The 21,899-nt window shown below is 22.7% G+C and overlaps 1 protein-coding gene across 5 annotated transcripts in view; it reads right to left on the reverse strand.

The window, feature by feature from the left end:
* Positions 1–11,074: 11,074 nt before the first annotated feature.
* Positions 11,075–21,899, reverse strand: part of LOC129613622 (adenylate cyclase type 2) — a 120,838-nt gene continuing 110,013 nt past the window's right edge. For all 5 annotated transcript variants that reach the window (XM_055527756.1, XM_055527758.1, XM_055527759.1 and 2 more), the window contains 2 exons: positions 13,536–13,778; positions 11,075–11,608 (listed from right to left, as the gene is read on the reverse strand). In XM_055527756.1, the coding sequence (XP_055383731.1) occupies positions 11,477–11,608; positions 13,536–13,778 (375 nt within the window). In that variant the 3' untranslated portion in view covers positions 11,075–11,476. The remainder of the gene's footprint in view (positions 11,609–13,535; positions 13,779–21,899) is intronic.

Raw genomic sequence — 21,899 nt, forward strand, 5'->3', positions numbered from 1 at the left:
TATATATAAAACAATTAATTAGAAATGAGATTAAGTCTCATATTTTAATACATACGTACATAGAATATGATTTTCATATTATATTGAAAAATATTTATTTATATTTCCATTCTTTTAAATGTTATGAAAGTATATTATACTATTAATATCATAAATTTAAAATTAAATTTTATTTTTTATAAATTTTCAATATTTTTTATTATATTAAAAGTATAAACGACTTTATTTTGAATTTCGTTTTTTCCTAATTAAATAAAATAAAAATTTATTTGTTTTTTTTTTTTTTCTTCATCGCTTTTATACTTCTTATCTTATATTTTGTAAAAAGTATTAAAATTTAGTGATTAATTTGAAAATATTGACGAAAATAAAAGAAAAAAAATATTATAAATTAATTTAAAAAAAAAAAAAATATTTAAAACAAAAATTAAAATATAAAAAATAAAACAACCAATTCATATCGAAAATTAATTTTCAGCTCCATTTTAATTATATAAAACAGCCTTAAAATAAAACATTATTCAAAATTTTAAAATATGTAATGCAAAAAGAAATTATACACAATACCGATCATAAATAATTTTTCATATATATATATATATATATACATAAATTAAATAATTAAATTAAACACATATACACATACATAATAAATTAAACTCAATGTAATTTTGAAACCTCTCAAAAATAATATTAAATAAAAAAAATACATATATTTATTTTGTTTTTTGTAAGTACATTTATAAGATCCGCAATATAGTTAAATTAAGAATTTCAATTTTTTTTATTAAGAATTAAAAGTTTTTAAGTGAAAATTAATTGATTTTTCGAAATTGAATAGATTTCGAATTTGCTTTTTTATACCACGATTTTATGAGTAAAATAATAATGGATAAAAATATTTAAAATTAAAATGAAAATCAAGAGGTTTTAATTTTCTATAATCATAAATTAATTATGTTATTAAATTTTATATATTTATTAAAATTTTAAAAGTTTAACATATTAAAATTTTCTGTAGAAAATTGAATAATTAATTTAACTATATTCCCGATCTTATATCAGGGGGAAAAAAAAAATAAATAAATAAAAATTTAATGCATTTCTAAAATAAGAATAAATATAAAAATTAAAAATTAAAAAGAACAAGTTTATAAAAAACCTATACATACTTATATATATATTTTAGTTATTAAATGTATTTATATTATGTTTTATAATTTAGTTTTTAAGTGAAAATTTACAAATAAAAATAATTTTTTTTTTATATATATATATATATATATATATTACAAATAATGTAAACATTAATTAATGTGCATCTTCAATTATTATTATTATTATATACTATAAAATATTTTAATAATAAAATAAACATAATATTTTTGTTTTTATTTTCCTTATATTTCATTAAATTATTTTATATGTTTTGTTTTTGAAATTATTTCGAAAAAAATAAATAAAACAAAAAATAAAAATGTATATGTAAAAGTAGATTTATAATAATATATTTTAATGATATTCAGATATTGATAAGTAAATTTGAAATTTTTTAAGTTCTCTTGTAAAAATAAGTTATTTTTAATTAATTATTATTAAAAGGAAAAGTAAAATAAACAAAAAAAAAAAACTTTATTATTATAAAATATGGAAATAAGTTAAGAAACAAAATTAAATTTAAATTGAAAGTCAAAATATATTAATTAATTACTTGAAAGTATTCATAATATCCGCCCTAATATTTTGTTGAAACAAATATGAAATTAATTTTTATTTTAATTTCATATTTATTTTATCTTTTTATCTTAATAATTTTTTAATAATTTTATATTAAAATAACTCAAATATAGTTCAACAATATGCAAATATAAATGATTAAGTAATAAGAGAAATTTTTTTTTCTAATAAACATTTTTAATTTTAGCGCATTTAAAAATTTACATTGAAAAAATATTATAAAAAATTTAATAATCATAATTTTTTTTTTAAAGTAAAAAACAAATAATTTTTTAATTTATTAATCACAATATGACCGCAAATTCTTTAACGTCAAAATTTTGATTTTAGTCTGCAAACTGTCTGACGTATAAAACTTTTACGGACAGAAATGTAGTAAACTTTTTACCCGTAATTGACTTTGAATTTTGATCATCCGTAAACGTCAAAACAAAAAAAAAATTTTTTTTAGATTTAAAATAATTTTATACTTACATATTAAAAATTAACAATAAAAATATTTTTTATATTATTTTTAACGTAATGATAGTCGCTCAACACATCAAATTTATTTACTGAATTACTACGTCAGACTGTCTGCATGTAAAAAAAAAAATCTACAATTTTGACGCTTAATTGACTTTTTTTAAACGTTTAAGATTTTAAACTTTGACTGAGAGTAAAAACGTAGTAGAGTATCCGTAAACTCAGACAACTCAGATTTTGTAAAATTTGACGTTTAAGATTTTACCAAATTTTTTGTTTTTTTTTAAATATTATTGAATTAATATAATTTTTTTAATTTAATTAAATTTTCTAAATGAATAAGAAAACTATGAATTTTTTTTTTGATATTCAATTTAAATAAAAATTATTTTTTTTTTTTAGTTTTTAAGATTTTTATAGTTACCAATTTATGTAAGTAAAATAATTTGCATGATCATTTTTCCTTTAAATTAAATTTTTGTAATCAATTCGAACCGTATTACATCATAGCCCTATCATGAATTTTTTTTTTGTAGCTCTGAATTTTGTTCAGAAAATTATGAATATTTTGTTATCAATTAAAAATTAAAATATTAAAATTCTGATTCGAATATTCGTAATGGTGCAATCATAAATTATGTTCGTAGTAAAAATTACTCTCAAAAGTCTACAAAAGAGATAATTATTCCGTAACAATTAATTTAAAGAGAGAATAATCATATTAAATTATTAAATTTTGAATGGTTTTTGTTGGAATTTGATATACTCTAACACAGCTACCATGCAAGGAAATAATTTCATATTGTCAAATTTTTTTTTCCTAAATATTTAAAATTAAAATAATAAAATATTTTTTTTGTATGAAAGTTGTTTACTGAAATAGCACCCGAAAAAATATAAATAAAAATTTGATATTGAAAATAAAATATTGATTTTGACATTCCGAAAAATTATACTGTTCACAGTCGTAGTTATTTTCGTAATTCGTACGTTTCTACTAGTGGAATTCATGATAGATCTGAAAATTTTTATTTTATTTAAAACAGGAAACTTAAAAACAACGTAATTAGTTTTTACAAAAATAGTTTTATATTAAAATCACTAAAGAAAATTAATTCCAACAAAAACAAAATTTTTTTCTAATTTTCATATTTAGATAAAAAATTTGGAGACTGATTTTTTTTGGAATTTTCAAAAAATATACAAAAAATTTTTTACACCATACAAAAGTTTACAATACAAGGAAAATTAAAAAAAAAAAAACAAATGAAAATAATAAAAAAATAAATAAAAAATATTTTTTTACATACAAAAAACTTCTCGAACCAAAAAAATTAAAAATTAAAAAATAAAAAATTTTAAATAATTTACAAAAAAAAAAATTAAAAATATTTAAATGCGCCTTCAAATACCAAAACGTTTTCAAATACAAAAAGAATTTTCTTAAAAAAAAAAATTTATAAATTAAAAATAAATAATAAAATTAAGAGTAATAAATGTGAACAAAAAAAAAAATGTTTTTTAATTGGAAATATTTAATAAAAGCTTTATATTAATACACACACACACACACACAATACAAATAAAGTAAATGATGTAAAAATTCAATAATAAAAAATTTTCTCCATTTTTGTTTTTCTATTTAAAAATATTTATAATAAAAAATAATCAAATTAAAAAACAAAATGCTTATATAATAAAAACTAAGTAGTTACAAAATTTGCTATTGAAATCTCTATGAGCTTCATTCATATAATATTTGCTTCCTCTTAGAAATTTTTATATCTAGAATTTTATAAAAAATTTATAAATGAAAACCGAATAAAGATCGTCATTATTTACTTTAATTGTAATGGTAATTTAAATAGAAAATATAAGAAAAAACAAAATGCAATTCATTCATTAAAATTAAAAAAATTATTATGAAATTTACTCATATACATTGATTTTTTTTTCCAATTTTAGCCCCTCTTAACTAATTCTAATAAATTATGTGGACTTTCAATTTTAGTTTTAATTTTAATTTAAATTTAAATATCATGTAATAATATTATTAAACAAAAAAAAGAAATAAATAAATAAATAAAGAAGCAGAAACGAAAAACATACAAAAAAAAAAGTAAATAAAAACTAGGAGAAAATTTAAAAATAATTAAATTAAAATAAAATTAAAAAAAAAATATAAATTATAATTTAATTTTTAAGTAAATCGTTGCTTTGATAAATTAAAAAAGAGAAAAAAAGAAAAAAAAAATTTTACACGTTTTATATGTGGTCTGATTACGTATAAATTTATTAACATAAATATATATATATATATATATACATTATAAGTATTACAGAATTAATGAATTGTAAATTGAAATAAAGAAACAAAAAAAAAAATAAATGAAAAAAAAAAGTGAAAATTTAAAAAAAAAAAAAAAAACTTGCAAAAAACATGAAATAAATAAATATAAACATAATAAAATAAAATAATGAAATTTTTTTAATTTTTAGAACTAAATTTAAAAATTTAAAATATAAACAGAAAGAGGCTTAAATTAAGGTGCGCTTGTTGCACTCCACCTTACTCTAGGCTATCTATTCGAGTGAGAATTTGTGTTTTCACATCAAATTTTGCAGTTCATTTAAAATACTTCTGTAAATTGCTGTTTTAGTTTACAAATCTGATTTTGAATTAATAAAAAAAGAATCTAAATGAAGAATTAATAAAACTTTCACATCACGAACTACATACGTTAATTCCAAATAGTTTATTTGTAAAATACAGTTACAGAAGTTCGCTAAATTAAATGGTAAATTTGTAATACGACAAAATAATTGTTAATTAACCCTGAATTGCTTACCCATTTTAGTACTTTTGTTTTTCCAATCGCGAGTAAATTTTATTAACACATTATAAAATTGTCAAAAAAAAAATGCTTATTTTTAAAGCATATCTAATAATTATCATTTAAATATCATTTTGGAGCCTAACAATGTAATTTAATTTTCGTATTGGGAAAAATGATAAGATAATATGGTATCAATCAATTTGCATGATACTATCATTCCATTTTAGCAAATACGAAAATCGAATAACATAATAAGGCTCCTAGAAAAATTGTAGTCCCATGTCGCCTTTCTTATCAAATCTTTATAAGATAGATTCCTTTATATCCGACTTTTTGTTTATTTTTTTACAATAATACCAACTGCGAGTAAAATTTACTCACAAAAAAAAATAAAAAATATTCTTATAATGCCAACTATGGGTAAAAATTACACAAACTTTTAAAAATTCAATTACTCTTCTATTACAAAAATAGTAATATGTATATTATAGAGCAAACATGGCCAAACTGCGGCTCTCGAAGAAAAAATTAACAAATATTTTTAGTGCAGCTCAAGTCGAAAAAAAATATTCCCAAAAAAAGTTTTTTTTATAGAAATTTGACTAAAAGTAAAAACGCAGTAGAGTATATCTTTTCCCACACTTTTTAATTTTGTCAACGCTTACTTAACATATGGAAAAATAATTTGTATATATTGTCAAAGCTTAAATTCTTAATCAGAGATGCAGGGTCAGCAGAAAACTATTTCTGATCTCACGCAAACAATCTTTAATTTTCAAAAAAAATGCTACTTTTTAAAAATGATATAATGACAATGAATTTCAATCATTTTCCGAGATTGAAAGAAAAAGTCGGAAATAGAAAATGAAAAGCTTAAAGAATATGTGGATAGATTGCAAGAGTTGATGGAGAATTTTAATTTACGATTTCAAGATTTAAAAAAATTTAAAATTTGTATAAATTTTCTTGTAAATCCATTTGACGTTGATATTATTGGTGAAGACTTCATATTTCCACAATATTTACTGAGTAAGTTAATTTCAATGTTCGGCATAACATATTGCTGCGAATCATTATATTTTACAATCAAATTTATTAAGTCCAAGCACCGGTCGCAGCTAACAAATGAACATTTGACTGAGATTATACGTACTTCATTCACAAATTATAAGCCAGATTTTCATAAATTTGTAATACACACCAATGCATCAACCAGTAAAGTATAAAAATATCATATTTTTTTCTTCAATTCTAACTTTATTTTATTTATAGGACTAAGACATTTTACATAATTTACAACCAGATATTACATAATTTATAATTTATATCATTGCGGCTCGCAAAAAATTCAAAATTTTGAGTTTTGGCTCTTACCATGACCAAGTCTGGCCACCCCTGTTATAGAGCCATAGTTATATAAGTAAAATAATACTTGTGCATTATAAAGAATATATTTAATAAAAGAGAATAAAATTAAAGTAGACTTACATCGTTCCATATTAAAGATATTCATTTTTAAAGTTCAAAATGAGTAAATTTTACCCATGCTTGGAAATCCAGGGTTAAATGAAGAGGTTCATTATATAAGTAAGTGGTTCGTTGTTTGAAGATTTTGACTGTATAAAATACACAATTAAAAGAGCAGTAAATAACTTGGTAATAAAAAAGAAATTTGTGTAAATTTCTATTTCTTCAAAAAATAAATTTATTTTCTCTAAAAAACAAAAAACAATAAGTTTTTTAAAACAAAAAAAAAAAAATTTAATTATAATTTACACATTAAATTTAAATTTACATATTTATTTATAAATTACAAATTTTCTTTTTATACAATATAATTTATTAATTTTATTTAATTTTTATTTTAATAGAAAATTTAATTTTCTCTTCTCTTATAGATTATAATTTAAAATTTTTAATTTTGTGGTAAATTTGGGGGGGGGCAATTCGAATAAATTCAGTAAAATTTCATTTAATTTTTAGAACTATGTCCTTTTTTTCATGGAGCACTTATACTGATTATGGGTATTTGATAATTATACAATATTATTTAATTAAATTTGAAAAATATCGCTATTATTATTATAGTAACACCATTAAAATTTGTAATTTTATTTATTTGTTTTATTTTTATTAATTAATTTTTAAGTAAAAATTGGTGGTTCAAAATTTTCATATTTACAAGACAATTTTTTTAATAATCTAAAATTGTCTTTATTTACATTAATTAATACAATTGAAATTTTTCCAAAAAAATTTATTTTAATCTTATTTTACATTTAAATATTCTTATTGAATTTAATTCAATAATAAAAATTTTTGCTTAAATATTAAAATATTGTCGATTTAAAATTTTCTTGTTTTTTTTTTTTTTTCATTTTGAAATTATTTGAAATTATTTTACTGAATTTAAAATATGAATTCCCCATAAAATTTAATTTTTTTTATGAATTTTATTTAAAAATTCTTTAGAATTTTTAATTTTTTAATTATTTTTATAATTAGTAATGGCAATTTACTATTATTGCATTAAAATGCATGATTTTATTAAATTTAATAATCGATTTAAGATTTTTGGTTTTTTTCAATAATTTCGATAATCGTTAAAGGACATCTTGCGCTTTTTGGGAATTTCTAAATAAAAATTAAATTAAAAGTTAAAATTTTTAAAACGAAGTTTTAATCATGATTTGAAAGTAACACCCTGTACTACTCTTTTTGGGTAGATACTTAGTTACAATATTGTTAGGTTATTCTTAAGTTATTTTTGAATACAAAGCTGCTTTTATCTTGTGTTATTATTTACTCAGTATATTGGACAACGTAGTGAAAAGTTAGTACAGTAGAAATCTGCTCTAGTCAACACAATAAAAACATGAAAACATGGGCACATGAAATAAGTTCCCTATATTAAATGTCAAATAAATTGAACTAAAAAGTAGTAGAATAATTGAATTTCTATAATATTAACCTGATTTTAAATTTCATTTTTAAATTACAAAAATTATGCAAAATTTTGAAGAGCTTGAATTATTAGTTCATTACCATCCTTGTCCACCTATAAATAATTTCAAGTGATTTTTATTTCATATTTTCCTAATCGGAATCTTTTAAAAATATTTTTAACTTTAATGTTCCACTCCCAACTCGTGTATTATTTGAAACATTTTGAATTGAAACAAAAAAAAATGAAATTTTAACAATTTGTACTAATTAAATAATGTGGTTTGTGTTTACAATATTTATTTTAAATATTTTCCAGTAGTGGCGCTTTATATGCTTTGTTGAATTAAAGTGGAATTTTTTGAAATTTTAATGAATCTCATTTGAACATTTTTAATACCTAAAAACTGCTTTATTTAAAATAATTAAATTGGTAAGTTAAATAAATTAATTAAAATATTTATAAGGAACATTATAATAATTGTAAAATATTAATTATGTTTTATAACTTATTAATTTTACATACAACAGGCCAGGCTGCCTTACTATGGCAATTCAATTTTCGTTCAGAAAGAAATTCAGAAAAATGATAAGGTAGTACCAATCAATTTGTATAATACTACCTTTCCAATTCTGCAAATACGAAAATCATTTCAAGAAAATCGAATTACATAGGAAGACTCCAAGATTAGCTGATTGATTATTAAATTTTAATCAAATTTAATTAATCGCTAGTGTGACTGACTGACTAAATTTAAATAAAAAAAAATTATTTCATAATATGGAAATGGGGATAGATAAGGATGGGGATGCAAAATTTCATATTGGTTTTTATAAATATATTGATAAAATTTAATTACCATTGTTAGTAATAGGTGTAGTAGTTAAGGAATTCGACAAATTTTTCAACAAATTTTAATTCTTAAAATTAGCATACAAGTATAAGCATTTTGTATTCAAATAATTTAATTGGTAAAACCTTAATATTTGTTATTTGGTTTTTAATATGAAGATTTTTTTTGTAAACATTGGTTTTTATGAAAAATTGTTAATTTAAAAAAAAAATACAATATTTGATTTTTATGAGTTTGAGGTTCAAAATTGTTGTGTTTTTTGTTGTTAACTTTTAAAAAATTTCAAAAATAAATTTTTTTTTACATAAATATTATATAAGAAATATAGTTTTTCCTTTTTTTTAGTTAGTGTAAAAGTAGAAAGAGAATAATAATAAATTTATTATATAAATAGTAACTATTTTAATTATAACTATATAAATAAATAATTTTACAATATTTTTATTTTTACATTTATATATAGAATTTTTCTTTGTTTCTTTGTTTTTTTTTTAATAAATAAATTAATTATTTAATTTTTTATTTATAAATGCTTTCGTTTCTTGCTAAATTTTTTTATTATTTTTAATTCTTTTTAAAATAAATTATAAATTTTACAATTAATTAATGATATTTTTTAGTGTTATAGCAGATTTTACATGAATTATGTATTTTTTTTTTTGTATATTGAATGAAAATTGAATTTTAATAAATAATAATAAATAGAAAAATTAATTTTTGTATTTGTTTATTTGTTTTTTTTTTAAATTATTTTCTAAAATAAACAATAATTATATTTTTTACATTTGCAAAATTTTTGTCAATTTAAATTTCTGAACATAGGAAACATTCCGAAAAAAGTAATATTGCAAGAATGTTGAGAAATAAAGGATGTTGGGTAATTTGAAATTGTCCGATAGATTATTATAAAAGAGATGTAAGAAATAATAATAATAATAATAATAATGAGTTGATAAACTTAAAATTTGCAAATAATTCAAGGAAAACTTTTAAAATTTCCTTATATATAGGTACATTCTTTCTACAATACAATTATTTAGAGGAATAACATGTTATTAGATTTTATTTAGACGAATAACAAAATATTAAAGTGTTAACATTAAAGTGTTAAGACTTTAATATTTTGTTATAAATTATATATTGTATAATTTGAAATGGGTACTTGTAAAACATTTAAATAATATCTAGAGTTTGACATGCTAATATGTAGAGTTTCATTATAAAAATTTCAAATAAACAATTTCAATATGTGCTCAATTGCACTAATTTACTCTCGATTGTCGCATACGATCCGAATTGTTTTAGGTACTGTTTACATATACGACAAAATTTAAGATTAATTCTGTATGAACAAAATCTGATTAATGGTATCTTTAGGCTTTTCGTTTAATAGTTTAATTATTTTTAAAAATAAATAATTTGAAAATGTTTTTTAATTTTTTTTAGTATTTATATGCAATTGTAATTATTTAACTATTTTGGCCATAAATTTGATAATATTTTATTATTATTAAATTTATTTTTTAACTATTTTTAAAATTCTAAATGTATAACATGTAAATATATTGTGGATGTAAATGTATTTTTTGATGAATAATATTAAATGAATTTCTTCTCTTAAAATATTATTTTCTTTTCTCTTATTTTTATCTACTATTTTATTTTATTTTTTTTTTTCTAAAACAAAATAAAAACCTAAAATATTTTCTAAAATGCTAAATGCGATATGAAAATTTTGTTTGAAAATTTTTAATTTATTTTGTATTTTTTCTTTAAAAATTTTTAATATTTTGCAATTCAATAGACTAAATATTTAATATTTTTCTACAAACTTTACTATAATTCAATAAGTAAATCAAAAATCAAGTATATCAACCAACAAAATAAACAAAACATAATGAAGTTGCTCAATTGATACCATTAGAACCTAAATAAGCTGGGCATTTGTATATGAAATAAAGAGTTAATAAGATGAACAGTTAAATGCTGTCGACGCATCCTAAAAAAAAATGTTTATTTAGGATTTAAACAAAAGCAAAATTCAAAGCTTCTGCTGTAAAAAAAAATGAAAAACATTCAAAAAATTTATGCTGCAGAAGGTTGGTACAACTTGTTTCCAAATGTTAGGTGCTATAAAATCAATAATTTTTTCACGGTCAATAAAAAAGAACTCTTGTACCATTTGAATATGTGAAATCATTTGGCACAGCAGCGGTAGTAACTTCTACTGCTAATTAATTTAGAAATAAAATCCTGATTTTGCTAATATTAAATTGAAATGTTGATGACCTACTTATATATAGATTACAATTTACATTTAAAAATATCATATCAAATTATTTTTAAAATTAATACATAAATAAATGTAGAATTTTCTATTTGTAAGATTATATGAAGCCTCTCGTTTTTCTAAAATTTTCATATCGTAAGAAGCATTTTAAATTAATCTAAATTCTTATTTTAATATAAGCATTTACATAAAAAACAATTAAATAATATTATAAAAAAAATTTCTTTAAAAAAAATAATTTAAAAAAAAAAACAAGCATTAATTAATAATGTTTTTGTTTTTCTTAATAATAATTTTGATTTTTTGTGTTTTTTTCTTTTATAGGTTTTTTGTTTAATTTTTTCTTTTCCTTAAATTTTATCGTCATATGGGGTTTTTACAAAATACGTTGTTAGATTTCCTTTTCCTTTCACATAAATAACACCGCGACACTCTAATTGATAACCGGCTGCCATTAATATTTTTGCTGTTGGTTCCGTTGTCTAAAAATAAATAATAGTAAATATTTTTAGAATAAATTTTTTATTATTTTTAATTTAAAATTTAAATATTAAAGAATTTTTTAAGGCTATACTTTGAAATTCAGATTCGACAGTTCAAATTTCTGAAAGAGCTTATATTCTAAACAAGTTGATCCACTTTATAAGCGATTTTCAACTAAAAGATTTTAATTTTGAAATGAAGCGGCTCATAAATTTTGTCAAAGCTCCAAAGAAGGTATACTTAATCATGCACCGATTCATATTTAAAACTTTTTTTAATATTTGACATTCAAGCATTAAACAAAGAATATGATAAATACTAAATGTCATTTAGTTGTCAATTAAAACAAATGTCACATTTCTGATTTGAAAATTTGATGTATAAAAACATTGAATGAGAATTTTTATCAGAAATAATTTTAGCGCTTTAACACTACTAAAAAGTATATATTGAATCCGAACGATCCCGAATCACATTTGTACTGAAGGAGCAAAAGATTAAAGGAACCTTATCCAGAATTTTCTCATGATATTTTGATAAAGTTGACAGCATTTTTACGGCAAAAATTTATGCTATTTTGAATTCGATTTTGATTACAGGAAACAATAAAATTATTTCCAATTCCAAATCGTGTTATTCATATCCAAATCTAATGTAAATTCACCGTTAGTCAGTTGACATCAAATTTTATAAATCAAATTTAATATGTGATAAGAGAATTTAATTCTAAAATGGTAAAAGAAAGGTTATTGCCATTAATAAATAATTAATAATTTTAAAAAACAAAATGTCTAATTTCTTTTAATAAACTATGCAAACTAATTCGGAGCCGTCATATCTTTAACGCATATGATGACACACCGAAAGAAAAATATAATCTTAAATTCTTAAATTGTAATCTTAAAATCATTTCAATCTCCTCAAATTCAAGTATCCATTTCAATTAAGAAATTTAATAAATAACAATTTCTTACAAAATATTTTATTCAATGAAATTTAATTAGTAACAGGAAATTTAATTAAATTAAAAGAAGACAAAGCATATAAATTAATAATAAAATTTAATCAATTGGAATTTTTACCTTCCATTATTAATTTTGTTCTTAAAATTTAATTCAAACATTTTTATTTTATATTAAGTAATTTTCCACGTGACATATTTTTCCCTACATAAGCATTTTTTTTATATTATTTTCCATTGAATCACTAAGAAAATTCAATTACAATCTATAATAATCGAATATCCTTATTGAGGAATACAAAACAACAAAAATAAGACAAAAAAAAAAAATATTCGAAACACATATGAGGTAAAAGCTTAAAATAATCAAAGGAATCACCAAAAAAAAAATAAAGAGAAAATAAAAACGGAACAGTGATTTACTAAATTAATATGAGTCCTTTTAATAAAATGGAGAAAAAACAAATAAAAATAAAAAAAATGTTTGAATCCTTCAATTTCCTTTTAATGGAATAGAATTAATCCTTATTTCAATATATAGAAGAAAGAAAATCAAAAACACAAACAAATTTTATTTCCGAATAACGAACGCATTTTCTATACTTTTCCTCTCTACATTTTGAATTTGGATCCTTTATAATGCCTCATGTAACTTTATTGTATTGAATTATAAACTTAGAGCACAATATATTAGACGAGAAAAATTTAAGGAGCATAAGAACACACACAAAAAAAAAAAAAAAACAGAATTTTAAAAATTCTTTTAGATTAAATTTCAAATTCACGCAGAGAGTAGAGCAGATCGGAGCAGAGCAGAACAGAACAGAACCGAAAACAATAATCAAAAAATTATCAAAAGAACAAAAATATAAAGGTAATAAAAGCCCATATAAACAAAAAACAAACACAAAAAAAAAAAAAAAAAATTTTTTTCTTTTTAGATTTTCGTTCATTTTTCTCCTTACCTGTAATCTTCCCATAACACCACATGAATCCATACGTGAAGCAACATTAACAGTATTACTCCATATATCATATTGAGGCTTTTGTGCACCAATAACACCAGCAATAACTGGCCCATGATTTAAACCAATACGTAAACGAAATCTTTGAAATGATTCACGATTCAATGAATCCAATATTGACATCAAGGCTATAGCAAATTCAACAAGTATTACAACATTATGTTCTTCGGTACGTTTTTCATCCTTTTGTTATTGTTGTTCAAATTATTGTTGATTTTATTATTGTTGTTGAATTGCAATTTTTTATAAAAAAATAATTTATAAAATTTTTAGGGGAATAGAAAAAACAATCTAAATTTTTTTATTTTATTATGATTGATAATTAAAAAAAAAAAAAAAAAGAAAACAAAAAGAAAACTAAAACGTGAAAAATATTTATTAAAAATTGCATACTTTTTGGGGCATTTTTCTTTTAAATTATGTAAAAACTTTGATTTTTAAACTGTCAAGTTTTGCTTATAAGTCTTAAATTGCTGGTTTTTTAAAGTATTACAGCTAATTATTGGGTCATTTTGATTGGCATTAAAAGTAAATTCATCATTTGTTTTACAATTATCTTCCATATTTGAAGGTTACGATCCCGAAATTCTTACGTTATTAAATGCCTAAATTTTTTTTCAACCAGGATCCCTGCTTTTTAGAAATTGACTTTTTTTTTTGAAAATTCAGCAAGTTTTACAAAATTAATTCCATATTTTTGACGTAATTTTACAACGGCCCCATCTCCTATCCGAATTTTCAAACTAAAAAGAGTTGTTTTGTAGAGACCCAAATAAACTTATTTCAATAGAATTACACCCACCTAATATGTTTGACTATATTACTAGAATTCGGCTTATTGTCTCTTATTTCAAGTTCACTAAATAATTTAATGTTTGTAGTAAAGGCATACGCATGTAAAATTTTAACAGCAATAATAGTAAATTATTATGGTTGCCTACTACCATTTCACACAAAAAAAATAACTTTAATCCTTTGTTAAAGCTGTTCCAAATACATAAATGTATATATACGTATAAATGTCCGTACATAATAGATATTGGAATGAATTTTAGTTTTTGTAATTCATAAGATTCTCTATTTTCGATATATCAATGTCAAATTGTCTGGTGTAACATCAATCATTTTTACGATTGAGTTTTAATTAACTTAAAACCATTAAATTTTTTATATGTATACACGTTTAATAATGATTAGAAAGCTAAATTTTTATTTTATCATTGATTCAATAATAATAGTCAATAACTTAATGGTTATTTATTTTGCCAAACCGCTTATATATATACCCAATGATGGTGTTTATCCTTTTAAATTGTACATTAACAGATAGATTTTAATTTAGATGATAGATGGTGTTTGCGGAGAATTTTAGCTGTCCGTTTGCAATTTCGTTAATATGAGGTATTTTTAATGTTCATTGAAATTTAGTCATTCGTATTAAATATCATTAGTAATTGCAAAATAAGAGAAACAGAAAGAGAAAACAAAATCAGCGAAGGAATTCGGCAATTGCTCATTGAACCTGTAGCAGAAATAACAGAAATTCAAATATACTTTCGGTTGCACTTCGTGAGCAGCATGTTTTCATGTGATAAGCGTTTGACATTTTAAATTCATTTAATTTTGGATTTCGATATGAAAACATCATTTTGTTTTTATATGAGCAGTATAGGTAGCAAGCACCAACTCATGGTAACATTAAAAAACATTCTATGTAGCTTCAATTTTATTATAATATTGAACTTTTTTAGAATATAGTTGCTTTATAGCTGTACCCATATTTTAAGAGTTATATGAAAAATTGTAACTGATTCTGAAGAAAATACATTGAGGAAGAGATAGAGAGAGAGAGAACAATGTTGCAACTCTCAATACTGCAACTAGTTTGGCCCAGTGCAATACAGGCCCAGTATTGCAATATTAGCATTTTTAATGCCAAAATTTGGCATAATACATTTTAGTTTTGCATTGAATTTTTAAAAGATTATATCAATTTTTGGCTTTAAACTGCCAGGTTTTTGAAATTCGACATTAAATAGCATTGTATTTTGTCTAATCTAACACAATTTACTCGATCAAATATTCCAATACTGGACAGGCCGTTTAAAATTGTTCTCTTTATCATATTTCATACTTAGTAATTATTTTAGTTTTTTGTTAACTTAAAATTTTTCAAAGCTCTTTTGGGATTTCGCCTGAGCCAAAAATTTACTTGTTAATTTGCGCTTAATATTTCACTGAAAGAATTTGGTTTGGGAGAAGATACGAGCCAGAAAAATTTCCATGATTAAAAATATCGTATTTAATTTGCCATAAATTTCGAAAATCAATAAATCGAAAAATTAATAAAGTTTGAAAAAAACCAATTTGCTATTTCGAAAGTAAAGTAGTTTTCAACATTCTTTAAATGTTATTCTTCCAACTGTGTACGTGCATGTACCCTACATATATAACGTATATTGATATTGATGATGATGATTTCGGTGATGTTGATCGATTTTTATTAACAAAATTGACTTGACCTTTTCCAATAATTTTCTGTTGGTTATCCTTTTTTTTTGTAATTTATAAGAAAAAAGTTTTTCTTTAATACTTGAAAATAATTTTAAAGAAAAAATTCGGGTACATCCCAATAATATTCTTATGTTTAAATAACCGAAAACAATGAAATATACAATCTAACATATTTTACATTTGAAATAAAAGAGAAAAATTTTTAAAAATACAGAAAAAAATTTTCAATACACATGTTCAAAAAATGTAAAAACGGTTGTTAAATATATAAATTTTCGAAATATCTTGTTTGTATTTTATTTGTATAATAATTTGGGTAATGTACACAGTGATGTGGTCGAGAATGTCATCTGTAAAAGATTGTATGGGCTTAGTGCTTTAAAGAATCGTTTCCGAAAATTTGATTAAAAATTTGAATTTTGGGATGAAGATCATGTTGTGAAGAGAAATTTTATTTGTATCGTAAAATTAGGGCCTTTCCCAGTATGTCAAATGCATGCAACTGACGTTAGTCATGAATCCTATGCTATTATGACGCTAGCGTCATAAATTCCAACATATGTTGCTAACGCAATTGATTGGCATTTTAGTTTTTTTTTCGCATGTTTTTTAAGGCTAATGCATAAGTGATTTGTTTGAAAATTGCTCAAATTACAGGTGATTGTCATTTGCTAAATCAAGCGATTGACGTGATTGACATGATCGTCAAATCTTTGAAATACTGGGAAAGGGCCTTACAAACAAGAGAACCTTAACACTCATAAACCTACTACAATAACGAACACAAGAATTACAATGAATGAACGGTCAGCGGTTCAAACTACATAACACTTATATTTATTCTACTTCTTGCTTTGTTTTTACATAATTACCGTATGTCATTAATGATGATTGACAACTTTATGCCGGAGTATTTGAAAACTACTTATGACATACAAATATAAAGAAAAAATAAAATTCTCTGGATATTCTGCACCCTGAATTTTTTGGATTTTCTCAACGAAATTTGAGTGTCACACGATCTGACAATTAAGAACATAAATGCAATTTTAAAATATGTATAACGTGTTTTTTACATTTAAAATAATTTCTAAACAATTATTTGTACACCGGAATTATGCAGAATAATTTTTAGTCGAAACTGTATTTGCGAGCACTAAAAATGTTTTAAAGGATATAAAAAAGAATAAATTTTGTCAACTCGTGCCTACAAAACAAAAAATTTTATTTGTTTGTTTCTCTTTTGTATTTTTGGATATTTTTGATTGTTTTGCTCATTTTTTTTTAGACTTCCTTCCGGTCTCAAAGGGTTTGTTTAAGTAAGTACTTTTTATAGCTCATCAGGGTCCTATAAAACGAAGAGCGAATAATATACAATAAGATTCTGTGTTTTCCTCACCGTATTTTCTTATTAGTAGCTTATTTTACTTTTATATTTTACTCTTGTATAATTTATTGTTGGATGACCTTTTTTTTTGTTTGTTTTGTCGGAAGAGGATTTAATTTTATATTAAACATTATGTCCCAACTAAATTTATGATTTTTTTTCGATTGAAATTTAATGAAAAGGCTATTTTAGCATTGTTGTACGTTTGTCTGTAGGTCATATTTATTGAATGGCTGTAAAATGGTGAATTGGGCTTGTAGACGTAGATTTTCGTGGAGATGGTGACAGTGACAGTAACAATGACAGTAACAGTAACAGTAACAGTAACAGTGATAGTGACAGTGACAGTAGCAGTGATTGTAACAGTGACAGTAACAGTGACAGTAACAGTGACAGTAACAGTGACAGTAACAGTAACAGTGATAGTGACAGTGACAGTAGCAGTGATTGTAACAGTGACAGTAACAGTGACAGTAACAGTGACAGTAACAGTAACAGTGACAGTGACAGTGGCAGTGATAGTGAGGATGACCGTGGCTATACATATATCAGTCATAAGGATGACGAAGCATATTTCGTGCACCCCGACTATGATATAATGGGAATGCAATATAGTCGTGTGAAACTATTTAACTAGTTACTTGCACCAGAAAACTGGTTTCATTCACTTTTATTGCCAATCATGTTTCCTCTTTTTATTAAATAAGATTACGTATTATCAACATATTGGACCTCAAAGTGTTTAACATTAAATATTTACAATTTAATCAATTTGGATTTGGGTCACTTTTCATATTATCTCATTTTCGAATCACAGATAACAAGGGAATCGGTTTGATTTTAAACACTTTGCTTAACCTTCATGTAAATAACAAGTAAAATTTTAGACACTTGTTTGTTTGTTAGTTTTCTAAGAATGTAGTAAACTACACAAAATAACTATAACCCTTAAATATTATCCTATTATTTGGTGTATACATACATAATTGTTATACTAATTTGAATATTTCTATTTTATTATTACCTTTTGACAATTTATTCATTGAAATCTCAACAATACCTACTTTTTATTCATTAATTTCACCCAAATATTATGCAGACTAGGACTATACAGGGAACAAGAGTAAATATACTATTCAATGTAGAGAATATATAAGGGAATTTTATGGCAAACAAAAGAGCAAAAAAAAAAAAAAAGTTAGAAAATTAAAACAAAAATCCTGACAGAAAAAATATTTTTTTTTATTATTTCTGTTACAGTTATTTGCTGATACAATAATGGTTACAAAAATGGTAGGATAACCATAGCAGAAGGATTGTAAATTGAAAAGGAATAAATTTCTAAATAAAATAAAAATAAAAGTTGAGATTAAAAAGAAACCTATACCAGTACAAAATAGAGTAAAAAGGAAAAAAAAGGACCTCAGAATTTAAAAATACAAGACAATATTTTGTAAATTATAAAAATCAGTAGTAGAAAACCTAACAGCGATAGTGTCATTGTTCAACTGGGATTTTTTCATTGAGAAGTAATTGGTAAACAGTTTATGGATGCAGTGGAAAAATGTAAATTTTCAACGGATTTACGCATTATTTTTGTTACAAATATGGAACAAGGTTTTTCATTATACATAAGTGCAGCTAATTTGATTTCGTTACATTCAAAACTGAGTGAGAGAGGGCAACAGTCTCATATTCAACGGGATGTTTTAGAGCACAGCTAATATGGTACTTTAAAATATTTTCCTCTTAGTCTCTATAAGAACTTTTTAATTAAAAGGAAATCAAAAGGTTGACATTTACTGGCCCCATAATACAAAATGTATCGGATGGTGTTCTTATAAAATATCATGGACAACTTTTTTCTTTTAACAAATAACCAATTTTTACTACATTCAAACGTCTTTTATTTTTTCTTTCCAAAGGCGAAAATTTTATTTTATTGTTAACCAATTTTTTTTATTCCACCCAATTTTCTGGTTTTTGTTTATTTTTCTAATAACATTTATCTTCCAAAAGGAAGAGTAACAAAATTTTATGCATAAGTATGCATAAAGGATAATAAAGGAATTGCCATTATTTAAATAACATTTGCCCTTATATTTTTTTAAGGAAAATGTTATAGTTGGAGAAAAATTATATTAGGCTATGAATTTCATGAATTACTTAAATTGCAATATCAAATTGTTTAAGAAAATATTAAGAATATACCAAATTATTAATAAATTAATTTAAAAAATCGAATATTAAGCGGAAGAATGTTCTCAGATACCATTCGGCACAACGAATATTACGGGAGATTTCTCTTTGTTTCTTGATTTAAATGAATGTTAAAATTGGACTAAATTTTGACAAATGCCTCCTTCATCGTTCCTGGTCCGCATACGGGGCTGTCGCGTTCCAAAGACTTCTTTGATCGACGGATCGCGGGCATTCCTAACATTGTAAGGCGAAGACGCTCTTCACTGAGGGTTCTATCGTGGTTTGTTACTGGGCATGGGCCCTTTAACTCATATTTACAAAAAATTGGCAGATCAAGTACGCAGCAATGTAGACTTTGCGACCGGGGCACGTAGGATTCTTCCGCTTCACTCATGTCCTATTTGAGTCTGATGGTTTGGCCTGTTAAAATTTATCGGGATCCTTAATCTTGAGTTCTAATGATCTGGTGTGGGGATGCACAAAAAACCTCTATGGTCGAGGTGCTGATTAAATTCGCCCCAAACGCAACATAACATAACATTTATAAAGAAATTTTTGATTAGCCTTTAAAGTAATTCAAACTTTGTTATTAAATAAACAAGATTATTAACAAATTTGAATTTAAAGTATATACGAGTGTTTAATATACAAATGCACTCCAAAAAACTAATATGCAAAATGAACATTAAGAGTTATGCTTCCAAAATTTTGTAATTTCTATAATTTAAGAAAAGATTGCTAAATCAATGAATTGACATAAAACATGCTAGAATCCGCAAATTTTAATATTCGTCACGTGATTTAAAGCTGTATTATCGCAAAAGTGTTTGATAAGATGGGTCCATTCATAATATATTTAAAGAACTAACTTTCTTAATTAGGACTAGCTAATTTTCTTAAGGACTTTTAAATGCAGGAACACATAAATAAATGTAAGAAATAATTAAGAAACCATAATCACTTGCGTTACAAACAAAAAATTGGAGGTCATGACGATCACGTCGAAGAGTATTGAAATTCAAGATCTTTGTAAATTGTGTGGAAATAACGCTCTTGGGAAAGTGTCATAATTTTTTTTTCAGTGTAATTTTATTTTTATACGTGTATAAAAATTGTTATTACATAAAGTTGATTGAAAAAAGTGCAAATATTTTCTCATCCTTTTTGTATTTCAAAAAAAAAACACACACTTCTGTTCTCTCTTTTCTCTCTCTAAAATAAATATAATTAAATTAAATGTAAAAATTGAAAATTTTTTTGTCTCAAAAGTTTTGAGTTTCCTCTTTGACAAGTTTGAATTTTTGTACAAATCAAAATCAAAAAAAAAAAAAGAAAAAAGGACAACACAATAATTAAAAACTTTTTTTTTCGGTTTTTATTTTTATTCTTATGGAATATTGAATGAGGCAAAAACAAAAGTTTGATAACATTAATTCAAGCATATTTGCAGGATTAAAATTTGATCCTTGGTACGTATGAAGTATCCGAAATTTTTTCATAATTTTGTTTTGGTTTTAGTGGGATTTTCGTTTTATTATTTAATTTTTGTTTTTTTTTTGAAAGGTCAAAATAATAATTTAATATCCGAAATCTGAAAATGTCAAAAATTGTCATAAATGATTAAATTCAAATTAAAAGTTTGTCGCATATCAAGTTCTTAAAATTTTATTTATTTGTTGTGTTGTTTTCCATTTTATTTTATTTCAGGGATATTAAAGGTTTTTTATGAAAATTAATGTGAAATATGAATAACGAAAAGAAAGCAAAGCACGTAGTTCTAAAACGTTTAGGTTACAAAAGTCACCACTTCTTTCGAAAAATTTGGTATAGCTGACGGAGGGGGAATGGATAAAGTTACAAAAGATTTCGAATGAACTCGAAAAATTACGTAAAATATTTTCGTTTTTTATTAAGAAAAGGTTTGTCAATTATGAAACTTTCAAAATTTATATTATATTTATTAACAATAGAAAATTAAAGTTAACCGAAAAGTTTTTCAATTAAGAATGGAAATTTTATATGTACACGTCTCATATATGGTTTTTTTGTATTTTGAATTTCTAATTTGAAATATATTAATTTTAACAATAACTTAAGTTGAGATTCAATTCAATTAAATTCTTAGATTTCTTAATAATAGAGTAATGTCAAAACTTATGAGCACGTTTAGTATACAAAAGATATTGGCGTCAGTCGAGTAA

This window comes from Condylostylus longicornis, unplaced genomic scaffold, assembly GCF_029603195.1.
Source record: "Condylostylus longicornis isolate FDR11 unplaced genomic scaffold, ASM2960319v2 ptg000084l, whole genome shotgun sequence".
Taxonomy (NCBI): domain Eukaryota; kingdom Metazoa; phylum Arthropoda; class Insecta; order Diptera; family Dolichopodidae; genus Condylostylus; species Condylostylus longicornis.